The 16,798-nt window shown below is 28.6% G+C and overlaps 1 protein-coding gene across 5 annotated transcripts in view; it reads right to left on the reverse strand.

Moving 5' to 3' along the window:
• LOC112680514 (transcriptional enhancer factor TEF-1) overlaps positions 1 to 16,798 on the reverse strand; it is a 65,613-nt gene that overhangs the window by 31,353 nt on the left and 17,462 nt on the right. For 3 of the 5 annotated variants that reach the window (XM_025550613.1, XM_025550614.1, XM_025550617.1), the window contains exon 3: positions 6,373 to 6,505. The exons of the other annotated variants lie outside the window; for them this stretch is intronic. In XM_025550613.1, the coding sequence (XP_025406398.1) occupies positions 6,373 to 6,412 (40 nt within the window). In that variant the 5' untranslated portion in view covers positions 6,413 to 6,505. The remainder of the gene's footprint in view (positions 1 to 6,372; positions 6,506 to 16,798) is intronic. 5 annotated transcript variants of the gene reach the window in all.

Below are 16,798 nucleotides of genomic sequence, written 5' to 3' on the forward strand. Positions count from 1 at the left end.
AAGTCCCATCTTTGATCTTATGCCTTAACAAATATATCAATGAACTGAAAAACAATAATAAGCAAGCCATTTAGCTGATGTTCAAACCAGTTTATCCACTATTCTTCCATTTCTCTCGAGATGAATCTTTCACCAAACCTAACTAGAGAGACTACCACCGTGCACATCTTTCACATATAATAGAATATATAATAATAATAATAATAATAATAAAAAGAAAAACGCACACTACATAAATTATATGGGGTCGATACAGAATTTTAGTTTTTTAAATACATTAATTATAAACAAATGTAATGAACTATTAGCTATAGTAAAACTCGTTTAAGACGCTTTCCCGCATTAGACGCTGTTTTCCATTGATCCCTAAACGTTGCCTATACAAGTCAGTGTAAATGAGCGATGAGATAAAGTTTAGAAAATAGAATTTTACTCTTTTACTTGTAATTATTGTATTTATCGTTTTATTTTATCCTACTTACAGTATTTGATCGAGTAGATACGTATTTCATGGCACGAGGTATAAAACTATCAAGAAGATCCAACCAATCCAGTATCAATTTCTGCAATTATTGTAGGTTTGCAACACCTATCAGAAATTCGAAAAGTATTATTCTCTGTAGAAAATGCCGAATAAATATTGGATTATGTCAACAAAATCTAAAACATTCTTTTTGAAATGCATTGTCAAAATGGAAAAATGGATAATTTTTTTAATAGGTATGTAATAAAATAGAAAAAAAAATGATAATAAAATTACTTAAGTATATTGTTATGTATTGTATAAATGCATATATTTTTTTTTTAATTAAATTCAATAACAAAAAATATATGTAATTATAATTTATTAAAGTATGTTCAATAGTAAAATATTAATTCAATAATTTAATCACTTTATTTTTTTTATCAATTTCCGTATAAATCGTTCTAGTGAACTGGTATTTTTAAAAGTCTTAAGCGAGTTTTACAGCAGTTCAAATATTAATAAATTACGATAAAAATAACAACGAATTTGTTTAGTAATTAATTAATTATCCAATTAACAGTTAAGTAAGGGTTTCTCGCTAACAACACAACTTCCAACATGTAGGGTAATAATTACCCAATTATAATTATTAAAAATCTTGTACCTAGTGTTTCTATGAACGTAGAAGTATTATAGTTTTTTATTTATTTTTTATTGGTCGGCCAATAAACGATAAAGTAATACGAAACTTGAAAAATAAATAGTAACTTTAAGTAAATAACCACATTTAGTAATGAGTAACTCATCTAGAATGTCATAGTAGGAATTGTCATTTGGTTTTCGTTGACGTGTGTCCTGGGATTATGAGAAAGCAAAAGGATATACCTACATATGATAATTTACGTTTTGTTGTCGCGCGTACGAGTGTGTGTGTGTAAAATACAAAATGTAGGCGGAGTACAGGTGTCGTCCGGAACGAAAACCGGTTTACCGTCCACAATGGATCAGCAGTGTTTTTTTTTAGGTAACTTGTAACTCGCGACGTTGCCACATTTATGGACTGCCGTGACTGTCGTCACTAAGTGTCCCTTGGTCAGGAAAACTGTACATATGTACGATCATTATTATCACTGCGATAAACATATTTAGATGCGTAGAACACACATAACATAATTACCGTAACTACCATAACTACTGTATCAAACTACTTTCATCAGCGAAATTAAGTTGAGGTAAGAAACGATTTCATCTCACACGATTATAAAAATTGTCTCTTTATTCATTCGAATGAAAAGGATGATCGGCACAGAAACGTTAATTAATTACAAATCAAAAAGTTAAAGACGCACTACAAACAGAAATGCATAATGTTGACCACCTCATAATTTATACCACTGAATAAGTATCTCGTAATGTATTTGAAAATTAAGCCATAATAAATTTCAAATAAATACACATCACCATCAAAATAATAATTGAACATGTGTGTTTAAGGTTTTCAAGGAAATGACAAATATGGATAAAGTATGGACTGTAATGAACACAAACTACCCCTATGTATATATTACTCGATTCAATTGTGGTATATATGCTATACCATAATATATTGCTTTATACATTCCCAATATAGAAGTATATACGATAGAATAGATTAATTTGTGTACATGTATATACATTTAACCAATATAATCATCTTCTACGATTTGAATTTCAAGACCGGGTGTAATAATTTTTTAAATAATAATAGTTTTCATACCCAATAATAATTTGTATGGTATAATACATCAATTCTTTTAATACGGTGCGATGATAATAAAACACTAGGTACATGTTACAACACAATAAACTTGATAAATAATTACTAGAACTGAAATTGTCTACTGACAAAATCAAAAGAAAAATAATGACTTCAAGATTACTAGTCAAGAATTTTGATAGTATGTGCTACTATAACAATAGTGTAGAATAGTTTTAAACTAAGTGCGAATTTTGAACACAATCCATAAACGTAATATCCTTGAGTACATATAGTTAATAAACATAACATATTTGTTAGACGAGGAGTTTTCACGTGATATAAACATAATTTCGTTTTTTTGCAAGTCCTCTCTACAATAATCAGTCACGTTGAACAGGGCCAGATCCTATCACCACTTTTTCTTCCAAAATAGTATTTTTTTATCGTTATTATTTAACCTATAGGTACCATAAAATGATATAATGGTGTATTAAGCTTTTAAACAGAAAACGATCAACGGTGATTACAAATATATGCTGGAACAGTCCGATTTATGATTTCGAGACGATTTGTATTTTCTCTGGTGGTGACTTTTTCATACGAAGGGCGGCGCTAAGCCGATATCATAAATAAAAACGTGTGTGTTCATTGTATAGTTATATATTGTTATGTTCACCCCAATGAAACATACAGGTCCGCTTGAAGAAATAATGTCTATATTTAAGTATATATTATGTGTATATGTCTGAGTATACAACTTGGGTAACTAGTGATTCATCGAGCACACCTGCACCTTCTATTCTTTAATTCGACAATGATGAGTCCAACGTTGCTCCAGACACGTACAATGATGATGCTCGGGTTTTATAAATGTTGGTATATTAATGAAAGTGAATAAATTGAACAAAAAATTTAAGATCTAACACGAATAAGCAGTAAAATGGTATATATTAAAAACTATAGTAACAAAATAATTTTGTGGATATTATGAATGAAGAACAATATTATTTATAGCATTTATATTATCCCCCGAGAGTTTTATCTATAAGAATTGTTTTATAGTTAATAGATAAATGATAAATAAATAAATACAATTAATTGAATAACATAAAATTTAATTTATTAGTAACATATAAGCTATTTAATAGAATATTTTAATAAAACATTATTTGACCACATTTAAATAAAAATATGTATCTGTAGTAGAGCAAGAATCAGTATTGTTATCAAAAGAGCTTTCTTAATGTATTTCGTGATCCCTATTAATCAGGCGCTAATGGATAACAAATATAACACTAAAAAAGGAAGCTAATTGTACTAAATAATGATTTAGATAAAATCGATACGATTTGTGATTATTGATAACCTAATAAGCACTAGAAATGGATAGTATTATAGTAATACTATATTTATTAATATTTAAAAAGTAAAATAGAGCGAAAAAAGTAAAAATGTTAAGATTAGTTAAATAAAATATTAAAAAATGTATGTACATTAAATAATATATAACTAAATGTTATTTTTATGTTCTTTATAAAATAAATATTACTCTTACTATAATATATATAATTTATTATTTGTAATATTTTCTAGTACAATTTAACTGTCAAACTGATAACTAAAACTAAAGCTCACTAATAAATAAAATATTATGTAAGTACATACACCATAAATACCAAATTAATAACATAAAATATTTTCCTACAATAATATACATTCATTAATAATTACATATTATAATAACACTAATAACTCTTTAACGTATTAATAGTATTAAAGTTATAGATAAAAATATATAATCATTTTTAAAATAATTAATGTATTTATAGAATTAAGTTTTACTTTTATTCTTTATGATAGGGTAGATGATTTGAAAAATTACGCACGAGAACAAATTAAACAGTGTATATATGTAAATAATCATAATATATCCACTGTTGAACACATGTTTCAATTTTAATATTTGATTATTTATTTTATATTTTTACGTACTTTTAAGATTATAATCATCTTTTAAGATGATAACGATCCAAAAAAATATTAATATAAACAACCAGATCATACAATGGAATAGAAAAGATAATTCAGTCAAATACCTTGGTGTTTTCCTCGATGAAAAACTGACATGGAATATCCATATAAACAAAAAACTCACTCAGGAATATGCCAGGATGAGAATTCTCTACCCCTTAGTAAATTACAAATCAACTTTTCAAATGAAATCTTCTCTTCTTCTCTACACCACAATAATCAGACCACTGATAACTTATGCTTGTCCTGTATGGGCTGCTGCCTCTATGACTAAAATAAATAAACTCCAAATCTTACAAAATAAATTCTTAAGGATATGTCTCAAAGCACCGTGATTTATGAGAAACCGTCAGATCCATAATGACACGGGAATACCCCTGATAAATACATGGATTAAAACCCAATATAAAAATTTCCACGCCAAACTAAAAAACTTGGACAGTGCTCGTCATTACAATTTAGGAAGAAAAACACTCAATAGACGTCTGCGGCCTCGACTTCCCCAGGATATTCTCTTAACAGACACGGAAGACTCATCTTCAGATAATGAGGATCATTATTAATATGATAGACCTTTTTATTATATTCAAATGTGTTAGCACATCATTTTATAACCTCACTATTAATATTTATGTAATTAATAAATTTATAATTATTTAAATTTATAGCAAACAAAATTGTAAAAACTAAAAAGTTGTAATAGCACTAGAGGTGCTGAAACATTTTATAATTATAATAAATGAAAAAAAAAGATTATAATTTTAAAAAATATTTAATAATGTAAGATCCTGTTGTTTAATTAGAGGTCGTATAAAATATTAAAATATAATTTCTTTGAGTTAAATTGAATTCCATGGTAAATTCAATATTATATATTATGCTTTTACATTTATGCCTTCAAGATCTTTAAACGAAATGTAACTATAAGCCATTCCTAAATTCTATATAATTGAAACCGTTACAATAATGTTCACTACATACCTACAAATGTATACAAAGATAATTAGGTAACATTTTTAATTTAAATTGGATATTATAAAATATATCATATAATGATTAAGATCAATTTAATTCGATATTAACTGTTATAACCGTGTTATTAGTAATGGTTATCTTTAATCGTCTTATTTTAATGTATTTGATCCCCATTTATAATTTAGGGATTTTATACTTTCTACATATACTGTAAATGACGATGACAATAACGTAGTAATAACTATTATTTGATGAAAACATTTTTAGTAAAAACAAAGAGAATCTCACATGAATAGTAATAATTTAGGAACTCGAAAACGAAAATGTTTACTGAAGCACAATACCTGTGCACATACTTCATAAAATAAAAATAAAATATTTCAAAGTTTGTCAATCATGCAATATAAATAAATTACTATTTTGTAACCATATTTTTTGGGTTAAATATTTTCTGAAAAAAATTAAATAAAAATAAGTTTCATCTAGTTATTCATATTTCTGAAATTGTTTGACATTTTATAAATTATAACTTTTAACTTAAAAAAAAAAAATTACTTACAATTAGAAATTGTTTATAATTATTTTAAAATGTTTATTTTGCTTACATAACTCCAGGTAAATATGTTAAAATTAAGTTTTTTTTTAATTTTCTTTACTTGGTAGGTTCCATAAACAAAATATGTAATAACGATTCTAATGGTTTTTACTTACATCAAATGAACAAGTTCATGACCCAAAACATATATATTTTATTTGGACAACATCATGTAAAACCAACACATATTATATGAGCGAGAATCTTCCTATTTTAGGTTTAATGTGCAGACTTCTTATAAGATAAATACCGACTGCGTTTACTTTTCATATTCATAAAAATATGTCTAAAAATTAATTTCATAAACTATACTATATTAAATGAATATTAGCCGTGTTCAATATCACGTTGGCCGAAAATGATAAGAATGTCACACGCAATGGTCATATATATTTAATATAGCAAAACGAGTCTGGGTTATATATGTAACAATGATGAGGAGGTCATTGGACGAAGGAAGTCGAATATGTTGACCTTATCGTATCCAATCATGTTTTGTCCGCATATGCACATAGTCACATAAATGAAGTTCCTAAAAATCTCTTTAGACTATATTTTACAACATACCTGGGGACGTCATGCTATCTTCCTCCGACAACGGGTACATCTGAGAAGCTGGCTCATGTACATATAACCCTTTTTGTACTCGTATAACGCCGTTGGCAAACGCGTGATGATTTATCTGGGTGCTACGAACGGGCTGAGACGAGGCCAAATGAAAACATAAAAAATAAAAATAAAAATAAAAAAATGAATAAAAGTAAAAGAAAAAAGTTTTATGTCAAATAAAAATAAAAATAAGAAAATAATCGAAATAGCAAAACACAGTTTTTATCTAAAAAGAACTAAAATCATCAAATCAAAAAAGTATTCCGAATAAGAATCGTTTGTTTTTTTAATAAAATTTTTTAATTAAATATTGTATGACTTCTATACAGAAAAAAATGATTACTTATTTGAATAATAAATTGATATAAAACTTAAAATGAATGAATATATGTATATACACATATGAACCTATAGTTCTCAAAAAATGTGTTCACTGGGAATACAGTTCATAAGATTCGTTTACTAACACAAATAAATATATCGTTATAGGCTGTAATTTATTGATGGTGTATTATAAAGCACTACATTTTATAAAACAAATTCAATCGGTCAAAACAATGGGATTTAATTTGCCGGTCAACAAAATATATGGGTTCACACGATTCTTGAAAAAATGAGGCGATTAATTTCCAGACAAGACGGTATTTGTTTTTTATTCTGCCGGTACTGCTCAAACACATAGCTATTCCTATATGTGTGTTAAATAATAAGGACGCAATAATTTTCATTTCTCGACCAACTCGAATGAAAAAAGTACTAAATCCTTTTTTCTCTATTCTCTTTTATCAACAGCATGATTATTGTCATCAGATGAAACAAAAACGACATTCTGCCGATCGTCATTGAGGCGACGGCAAAAATACTACAAATACTTTGGCTATTATCGCGTATTTATCATGTAAAACCGGTTTTATATTTTATTAAATTATCAATATAACATAGCCATTTATTCGGTACTATATTAATTTACTCAATTTAGTAAGAATTTTCACTATAATATTTTAACATAAATAAAGTTCATTAAAAAACGAAAAAAAAATGGAATAATCTACCAAATATTGTTTGTACATCACTGCTGTCAAAGTTAATTAAAAGAATACATTTTTTAAATAATATTAAAAACTTTCCAAATAACGTTAAATTTTATTGAAATCTTTGATACATTTTAATAAAATATACTTTTTATAATTTCAGTGCATTTTATTTTTACATACGCACGTATACTAAGGAGAAAATGGTTTTTATGATTTCCTGCTTAAATACTCGTATATAAACGAGAATAAAATACAACATCACGACATAATTATTATACTTTTATAAAACTCATAAAAAATTTTTTTATTCGATACATCATAAACGAGTATATTGATAATTGATACACTATAATCACTGTTGCTCATAACCCCATAACCAATAATGGCGATCATTATAAATAATAATAAAGGTAAATAATGATATTTTTACTATCATTTAATATTACATTATCAACTACATTTAATCAATTGTTTTATCATTATTAAATTATTCTTAACCATGTTGAATTCAATATCGGTTGATATAGTAACACTATGAATTTACCGTTCAATGTAATCGAACTGCTCAAAGCCTAGGTTGGCCGAGAAAAAAATCAATAATATAGCTCGTTAAAACTATTAACATTTTACGTGACATCCATTTATTCCTTAACTTCAATGAAATTACATTGAAACACAACTATAAGAAAAAAATAACAGCTAACGCGAGTCTCTTAACTATTATTGAAACTCTATTCTTAGTAAATAGTTTAATTATTTATACGTTAAACCAATATAATACTAATTGTGAAATGTAATTACGTATCTATATGGTGAAATAACAATTTATTTAATCGCAAATTAAATGTACTAAGTATAAAATCTAACAATATATATTTTATAAGGTTATAATTTTTTATTTTAATAAAATACAAAAATAACAGTCTGACGTTAAAAAGTTCCGAACAGAATAATAAAATCAGTATAAAATATAAAATCCATCAAAAATAACCAAGGACGAAAAATGATACAAGATATACCTGTAGAGTTGTTATATTCTGGTGATTAATGGTTATTTCACCAAATTTTTTAATGTGTATTGTGTGAATTATCATAAACCCTTTAGTCACTCACAGAGTTCTCATAATATTTAGAGCATGAGCAAAAATTCGTAACACATCAAGAGAACCTAAGCCTTAAAAAAAAAACACTAACAATTATTAACTTTTAATAAAACAATCATACCATTTAAAAATTTAAACTTACACAAACGTTATCGCTAATAATGTAAATTTATTATATATAGTATATAGAAGTTTTTAAAATGCAAAATTATAATACAGATATTTGTTATGTAGAAATACGTGCGATTACGAGTAGAGGCGTCTAACGTTATATTAAATGCTTTATGGAATGTCGGTTTATTTAAATGTTTTATACTGACTAGACAAACGCGTACGATATTAAAATACACAGTTGCTTTAAACTATGCGCGAGTGTAATGTTACACAGTAAAAAAAAAAAATATTTTTATGCTCAGTCGATTGTATTATATTTATCTAATCTTTTTCTGATCAAAACGGACGGAATATTCTTGTTGAATTGTTATCATCATAATATTATATATTATTTGTTGCTTATCTACAGACAGTGAATATAGGTCTCAACTCCATGATAAAATGCTTGCCGATTAAGTAATAATAATAATAATAGTGTATGTTTTAATAGTTCATATCTTATATCATCACTTAATACTTTTGCGGCGCCAATAAAAAAAAAAAAAAAATCCAGGATTAGACTGACCTCGAACGGGATATTCAAAATTTAATAATGGTCTCTCCTTGTGTCCATTATGCACATGAATACACGCCGCCACTGTATTGATTTCTCTTCGATCAGTCTTGTGGGCACATGATTACTTTTTTTTACTATTTTGTTCACTAATAACGGACAGTTTCCAACAATACTTCGATTCTTTGAAATGTTTAAACAATGGAACAGATTTGATCCCATACATAACAGTGACAAATAGTGATAAATATAGTTCTTGACAAGCGTGCGAAAATTACGAAACTAGTAACGGCGTTGGCGATAAAATTTAAATAAAATTTTCAAAATTATCTTTTGCGAATTGAGAATGTGTTATTAATGAATGTTATTATAAATCACTTTCAACAATAATTTCATTGATATTACTTGAGCAAATGATGAATCAAATTTTGTAGCAGAACGAAAGCGATATTGAATATAATTTGCATACACCGATTAACAAGCATAATGTATTGACATTTAAAAAATTAAAAAAGCCACGCCTGGTACACATTTAATTCATCGAAGTTCAACTCGCAAAATTATTTTACGTAAATATCATTCAAATTAAAACTAAACTAGAAACATAATATGGGAGAAAAAAAACGGCAAACAATATAAAAATCTCTGAACATAACACATTATGCCTTCGTATGCGATACGACAACGAGTTATAGCGATTGTGCACACGGTCTACAAAGCTTAAAGCCGCGCATACGAGTACACTAGACCCGAACCGGCCTGACCAACTGAACCGAAAAAAATCAAAATGCCAATTTTATATGTGAGTGCATACACTTGTACCGCCGAATCGATCGCCCGACCCAATAATTCTGGTCGGTTCGGATTTCAACCGTTCAAACACATTTTAATTTATCGGCAAAAAATTAGTGATACTATACTATATATAGAGAAGTGCTCTTGATTTGTGACGCTGATCAATAAATTAAATTGCGATTCATTTTTAATATAATTTTATTTACACTCCTTATAATAATAATATAATATATATAATCGATGATTATCGATCTTTTCATATTTGGAGTTTTGATAACATCATTAATGTGTACACAATATCTTTTCCGCAATTTAAAAATGGGGTTCTATAATAAAAATGAATCCCATTCATCATTTAAAGAGCTATTATATTTCATATTTTTTTAATATAATATTACTAGTTAGCTCTGTTAAAGTAAACAACTGCACACCCCATGCACTGCATTCGTTAACTATTGAATAATTATTGTAAAAAATACAATACGTCGTTTACTGTCGTTACACACGAAAATATATGTAACCGATAAGAAACAAATACCTATACAGTTATTGGATATTGTACGCAAGAGCCCACACGATCAGTACATATAGGCTATATACAGGAATAATGACGTCTTCGGTATCGCGATTATACCATACAACGACGTGATATTTAATGCATTTTTTCATACATTACATTATTAATGAGAGTTTTTCTTTTAAACTACTTATAGTGATTTAAATACGGTTGTATATCACACCGCGATAATAATAATAAATTTATTCAGAAAACAAAGTTTTCTAAGTCTTTCTATACCGTGCATGGTTAATATTGCATACTAAAAAATGTTTATAAGGGTAAAAATTAAACGAAAGCGAAAAAAAAATATATAGAAATGAGATCCCATAGGAGTAATTATTGTATATCTACACAATCATCATAGTACACGAGTACCAATATTGGGCGTCAACTTTTAATCAATGTAAGGTTAAAACAATGTTTATTATTCGAATAGTGAGTAACAACATTTCTAATGCACTTGAATAATATTTATTTGACTTTATTGCATTTATTAAACGAACATTTTTATGTAAATACTTTTTTTTTTTTTTACCTTATTATCTAACATCATTAAAAATATTATTAATTTTGCTTATTATTTTCTTTTACATTTAATATTTTTATTGTTTTATACAGTTATTTGGTAAAGTATCACGATATATTCATGGAACAAACATTTTTCGCTTAAAATATTCCTAATAAAAAATTTTAAAGAATAGTTGAAAAAGTTGAATCTAATTTATATACATATGTCATGAAAAATAAATATTTGATTAGAAAAATTGCATCTTTTAATAAAATGTTAAATTCGATGTTATATTAATTATTTTATTGTGTTTTAGTATAAAAATGACAATATTTTCCCTCTTATACATGCAAAAGACCTATGAATTCTTATTATATTAAAAAATTATACGGTCTTTCAAAGAAAAAAAAGAGGGTAGAGATCATCGTTTAACACCTTGAAACGTGAGGAGTCATTTTAAAGAGCACAATGAGTTTATAGGGGGGGAGGACGATGCCCGTTCATAAATTTAGCACGTCATTCTTTTCGACCACGAAAGTTTAGGGTAAGGGTGTTCACGTCTTATATAGGTACAAACATAACTACAAAAACCCTATAACGAAGCGTACAATTTCAATTTTCATTTATGCAAATACCCATTTCTTCAAACTTCAAACGATTATTTATCATGTATACTTTAAAAAAGGAAATCTATTGACATTAAGAAAATTAGGATTTGTTTATTTTATAGAGTGCAATGTGGTTACATTTAACACAGTTATAAAAGTTTAAAAAATTATTTTGTCATATAGTTTTAACATATTTTAATGGCATCGCATAAAAAATTGTATTAATAATATTTCTCGAATTTCCATCTACATTTGTTTTTAAGCTATATGTCTTTATTTAAACGCATATATTCCATTGTATAATCTACTATAAAACGAAAACAGTCACCCAAAGTGGCGAAGTCACGATTTGCTCGTAGAGTAAAAAGAATTACACGGTCCGACGCACAATAAATTATAAATTATTGTCAATAATTGACCAGTGTGTTAATAAAAAAACCAAGGGCGTTCTACATAAATCAATAGTAAAATCTTAAATGTGTGTATATCTAAAAGCGTTCAGATTAAGGCAGGCTGCGGATAGCTTCTCGTAGGACCTTGGTCTAAAGAAGCGGTTATTTATACTGTGGTTTTTATTTTATTTATTATTTTTTGTATTACGTCAATAGCCCATATTACAAGGAAATATTCTAGATATCTACTATAATCGCCTTAGCTCATTCGGTTACCCTTCCATGAACTGTTTTATATATGCAAATAGCAGTTTACGAATCGTTGCCCACAACTGACCAAATGATCGTACTTGAACTACTACATAATATAAATTATTCGATTATGTCGACACCATCAAATAAGGGGTTACTCGTGCGTACCCAAAAGGTCCCTGAACGGGAATAAAGCTTTTAAAATTATATAATATCCATTGAACTTTCTGACATACTATTATAATACATGTAAACAGAATGTATACAAATACAGACAGCTATGTTATGGCGTCAGTAAACAATATTTAATTACTCATTGAATTAGCTGTCATATAAATAATACATTTTAATGACTTATATTTAAATTATTTTCAGTGAATTAAGCTTTTTTTCTCATTTAAAGCGCACTTAATATTTCTTGTTAAATGACCGATATTTCGAGTGATTAAAGTGGTCTAAGTTAACATCAAAATGTTGCTTAATTGAAATAATCTTGGCAATATTCATGATAAAAACGAGACGTTCATACACAGTTAAACTAAGAACAAGAAAGAAATAGAAATGTGGGTTTATTAAGTTTTGTAATAGGGGAATACATATACATAAATTTAAAAAGAAAGCACAATGTACACCAATAATGCGTACATTTTCCAGCAAAATCTTAGTTAATTTATATATTTTTATGGTAAAATTATCGAATAATTAAATTAATAACGAATCTACTCAACAGTTTCAAGAACCATAAGTAAATATGTTTTATTAAACCAAGTTACTAAAAGTATAGAAGTATAATATTCAATATAGTAATACTAAATAGTTACACGTAATTCTTTGAGCGATTGAGTCAAGCAAAAAAAAAAAATTCGACAGAGTGCAGTATATAAGTGTGTTGTATGCACGTATGTTTATTTGTATGTATACTACCACTACATACGCATTATAATCCGTAAAAGGTATTAAAACCAGTAACAGAGGAATCTGTTATAGAGCCACGTGGTGGATTATTAAATAAAACGCGAGAATAAATCGTACGAAAACACTAGTCGGATATGATGTTAAATAATATATAACAATATTAAAGTGGGTCATGTGAGACGATGACAATCCAACATCATCGCAAAATGTCATATATAATAGCGATGTATCAGTATACACAATTCTATCAAATAAAACTATTAAACGACGAAGAACTGATAGTAAACTGGACGATAGGTCTGCCGACGAAATTTCACACACGACGCCGTCATCGCATCTTTCAGCAGTGCAAACAATATTATACGCGTGAGACTGACGTTCGTGGGTGGACCAGGAGAGGGTGCGTCGGCATTTTATCTGTAAAAAGACTTTTCATATATACAGTGGTACATATACGTTATATTTATTTATGTTTTTTATACTCTTTTGGACACGACGACGATGGTTTCTTTCTCTCTCTATCTCACCCTCCCGCTCTCTTTATCTTTCTCTCTCACTCTCAATCTCTGTATTTCTCTTTTCCTCTCTCTCTATAATAATAATCACCGGACATTTCTGGGGTCTTTTTATCGTCATGGTAACGCAGCGGGATCGCCGTGCTTTGTCCGCCGTTAACATCACCGCTACCGCTGCTACTGACCGTTCGCTTAACTCAGACAGGAGGCAGTATTAAAGCGCTTATATGGCCTTTGATAAACACGGTCCGATGGTTTTACGGTCGGAAAAGTGTCGCTGCCGTACCAGTAGTCTATCCCTTCTCGTCCTGCCAACTTTCCACCAAAAAGTAGGTAGGTCAGCAGCGAATGAGTGTCACTCTACTATGTATATACAAACTACGAACAAATACCTTTTGACGAGACGAATATATATAAGAGAGAAAGGAAGTGAAAGAAAGAGATGAAAGGGACAGAGAAAGAGGAAAGAAAGAGAAATAGTGGTGAAAATATAGAGAGAAAACGACGAACAAGTAGATGGGAGACGATGGCGACGGGCATTGAAAGAGGGCGGACGAGAGACACAGCACAGCCAACGCGTTCCCGTTTTTCTGCATCGTCGGATGGACGGGCAATCCCTTTAGGCGACCCTCCCTACCCCGGCGGTCCATAGGTCTGCCACCGTTTACTCGGAGCTCGATCCCTTCCAACCCCCGCCCAAACACATACATACACTTCCTATCCTCGACAGCGCACACAGCACGGACCGGTGGAAGAGGAGGCCTTTTGTTGTAAAACGCTATCGATCCGCATGGGGTTTTAAACGGCTTCTATATGAATACACACGCAGCGGCAGTATTAATGGTGAGGCACTTTCTTGTCGTCACGTCTTCACGAGAGATTATTGCCGACACCGTCATCACCTTCACGTACAGAGGGGTAGGGTTAAGACGACCACGTTGTAATAGGTATATGGGGTGGCACATATACACAAGTATATATACATTATGTATACATATTATGTATAAATAAATTCAAATTTCTCTATAAAATATTTAAATTGGGAAAAATGACCAAAGCGTTATTAAAACAAATGTTGTTTTATTTTTCTATTGAAAAGTCAGAATTATTGGTGTAACTTAAAGCTCAAATGACAATTTATAACCATAAATCATGACCGAAGAAAAGTTCTTTTTACTTAAATCTTTCACACAATTTGAAAGACCTACTTTTAAGTGGATAAATAATTATTTACATAGAGATAAAAGAAATACCTGACAATAATCATATATTACTTGAGATTTATAGAATTTGATTTTTAATTTAATTTAGGTTCATAAATTAAACGATGAAAAATACAATTCAGTTAATGTATGCAGAGATTGGAACGAAATGTTTTAACGTCAGTATGTATATCTAGTATGACCGCAGGACGGATGTGGACGCGGTCTTTATGCATACACATGTGTAAAAAGCGTGGGCTACAATGCTAATGCTACAAAATATAAATACCGTTTTTGTTACCGGCGGCTGCGGCAGCTGACGAACTTTTACGAGCCTAATGGATGTATTAATCATTTCACAACCGCTTCTGAAGCCACCGTCATCGCCGGACTATAGAATTAATTTGACTCCATTAATTTCCGTTTTCCCGAGAATAATTAGTGATGACAGAGATGAGTCATTTAGAAAATTTTGTAATTTTGAATAAGCTTACTAAATTCCAATGCAAACACTTAATACATTTCAGAAATTGTAAATCTATATAATAAATAATTTAAGAGACAGATATACAGGGATATGTTCTTTATGCATGGGCAAAGCATTTTAAAGCTTTTTATGATGAAAGCTTTAAAAATGGAAAATATAAGTAAATGTATTTTTTATGCAACAACTTATATTTAATATTTAACAACTTCCTTCAATATAAATATCGAAACTCTGAAGCTACAAAACACTACTGTTTTATTCTATACAAGGATAATTAATATCAGTGGATCAAGGATACAAATTATAAACAAATTTTAAATTCAATCAATAATTATTTATTATTATATTTATCAATCGCCATCATTGTTTACTTAAAAAACAAAATAGTAAACAATCGTAAATAATACACTATGTGTGTATAAGTACCATATATTTCAACTTTTTCCGTTCACTTTTATAGTAGGATTTAATAAGCGAGAATTGAGGTTAATTCGGACCAGACCTTATAGTAGCCTCTTGACGGTAACCCATATGAGTCATAATTCGAGTCAACCAGCAGTTTCTTCGGCAGACGGCGGGTCACGCGACCTAAACGCACACTTTTATACACACATAATCATCAATCTATAGGACTGAAGGAAAAATCAAACAGTACTTTTTTAGATTTAATAGCCGGTTTTAGCCCGGAACAAGTCCTCCTCTTGATAAACCGGTCGTGGCAGATGAAAATAAATAACGCATGCGCATAACATATGATTATACGGATGAACAAGTTAGTTTTTCTAATTATTATAAAAAAATTGTTTTTTTGTTTTTCAAGTTACTTTTTAATGCATTGTCTAATAATTCAATAAAAGTTGTTAATTTTGAGGCACGAAGTCGAGAGTATCATGATTACATTTAAGACAATATAACAATAATTTAAATTACTATAATCATTAATATTGTTGTGTGCTTAACATGTCTTAAGATATTGCATATAAAGTAAGATAAATAAAGGATTATAAATATTATAAAAACAAATTTTAAAAAGAGGAATAAAATTAATTTTCAAAATAATAAAGGGAAATATGAAACAACTATTTATATAAATAATTTAATAGAAATTATTGATAACAACAATTTTTTTTGTTATTGATATGCTAATTATACCTATAAACTACTATAAATAATATATTACATTATAATCTATATCATATACATAAATACATATGAATTTATAATTATTCAAAAAGATTTGATTTTTAAATGATTGAATATCGATTAAGAGCTTAACTGTCATAACTATTACATTACAACGAAATCAATTCGATAGGATAACACTGAATTTCCATTTAAAAAATTTCT

Source organism: Sipha flava, unplaced genomic scaffold (assembly GCF_003268045.1).
Source record: "Sipha flava isolate LNK unplaced genomic scaffold, YSA_version1 177_pilon_pilon, whole genome shotgun sequence".
NCBI classification, from domain to species: domain Eukaryota; kingdom Metazoa; phylum Arthropoda; class Insecta; order Hemiptera; family Aphididae; genus Sipha; species Sipha flava.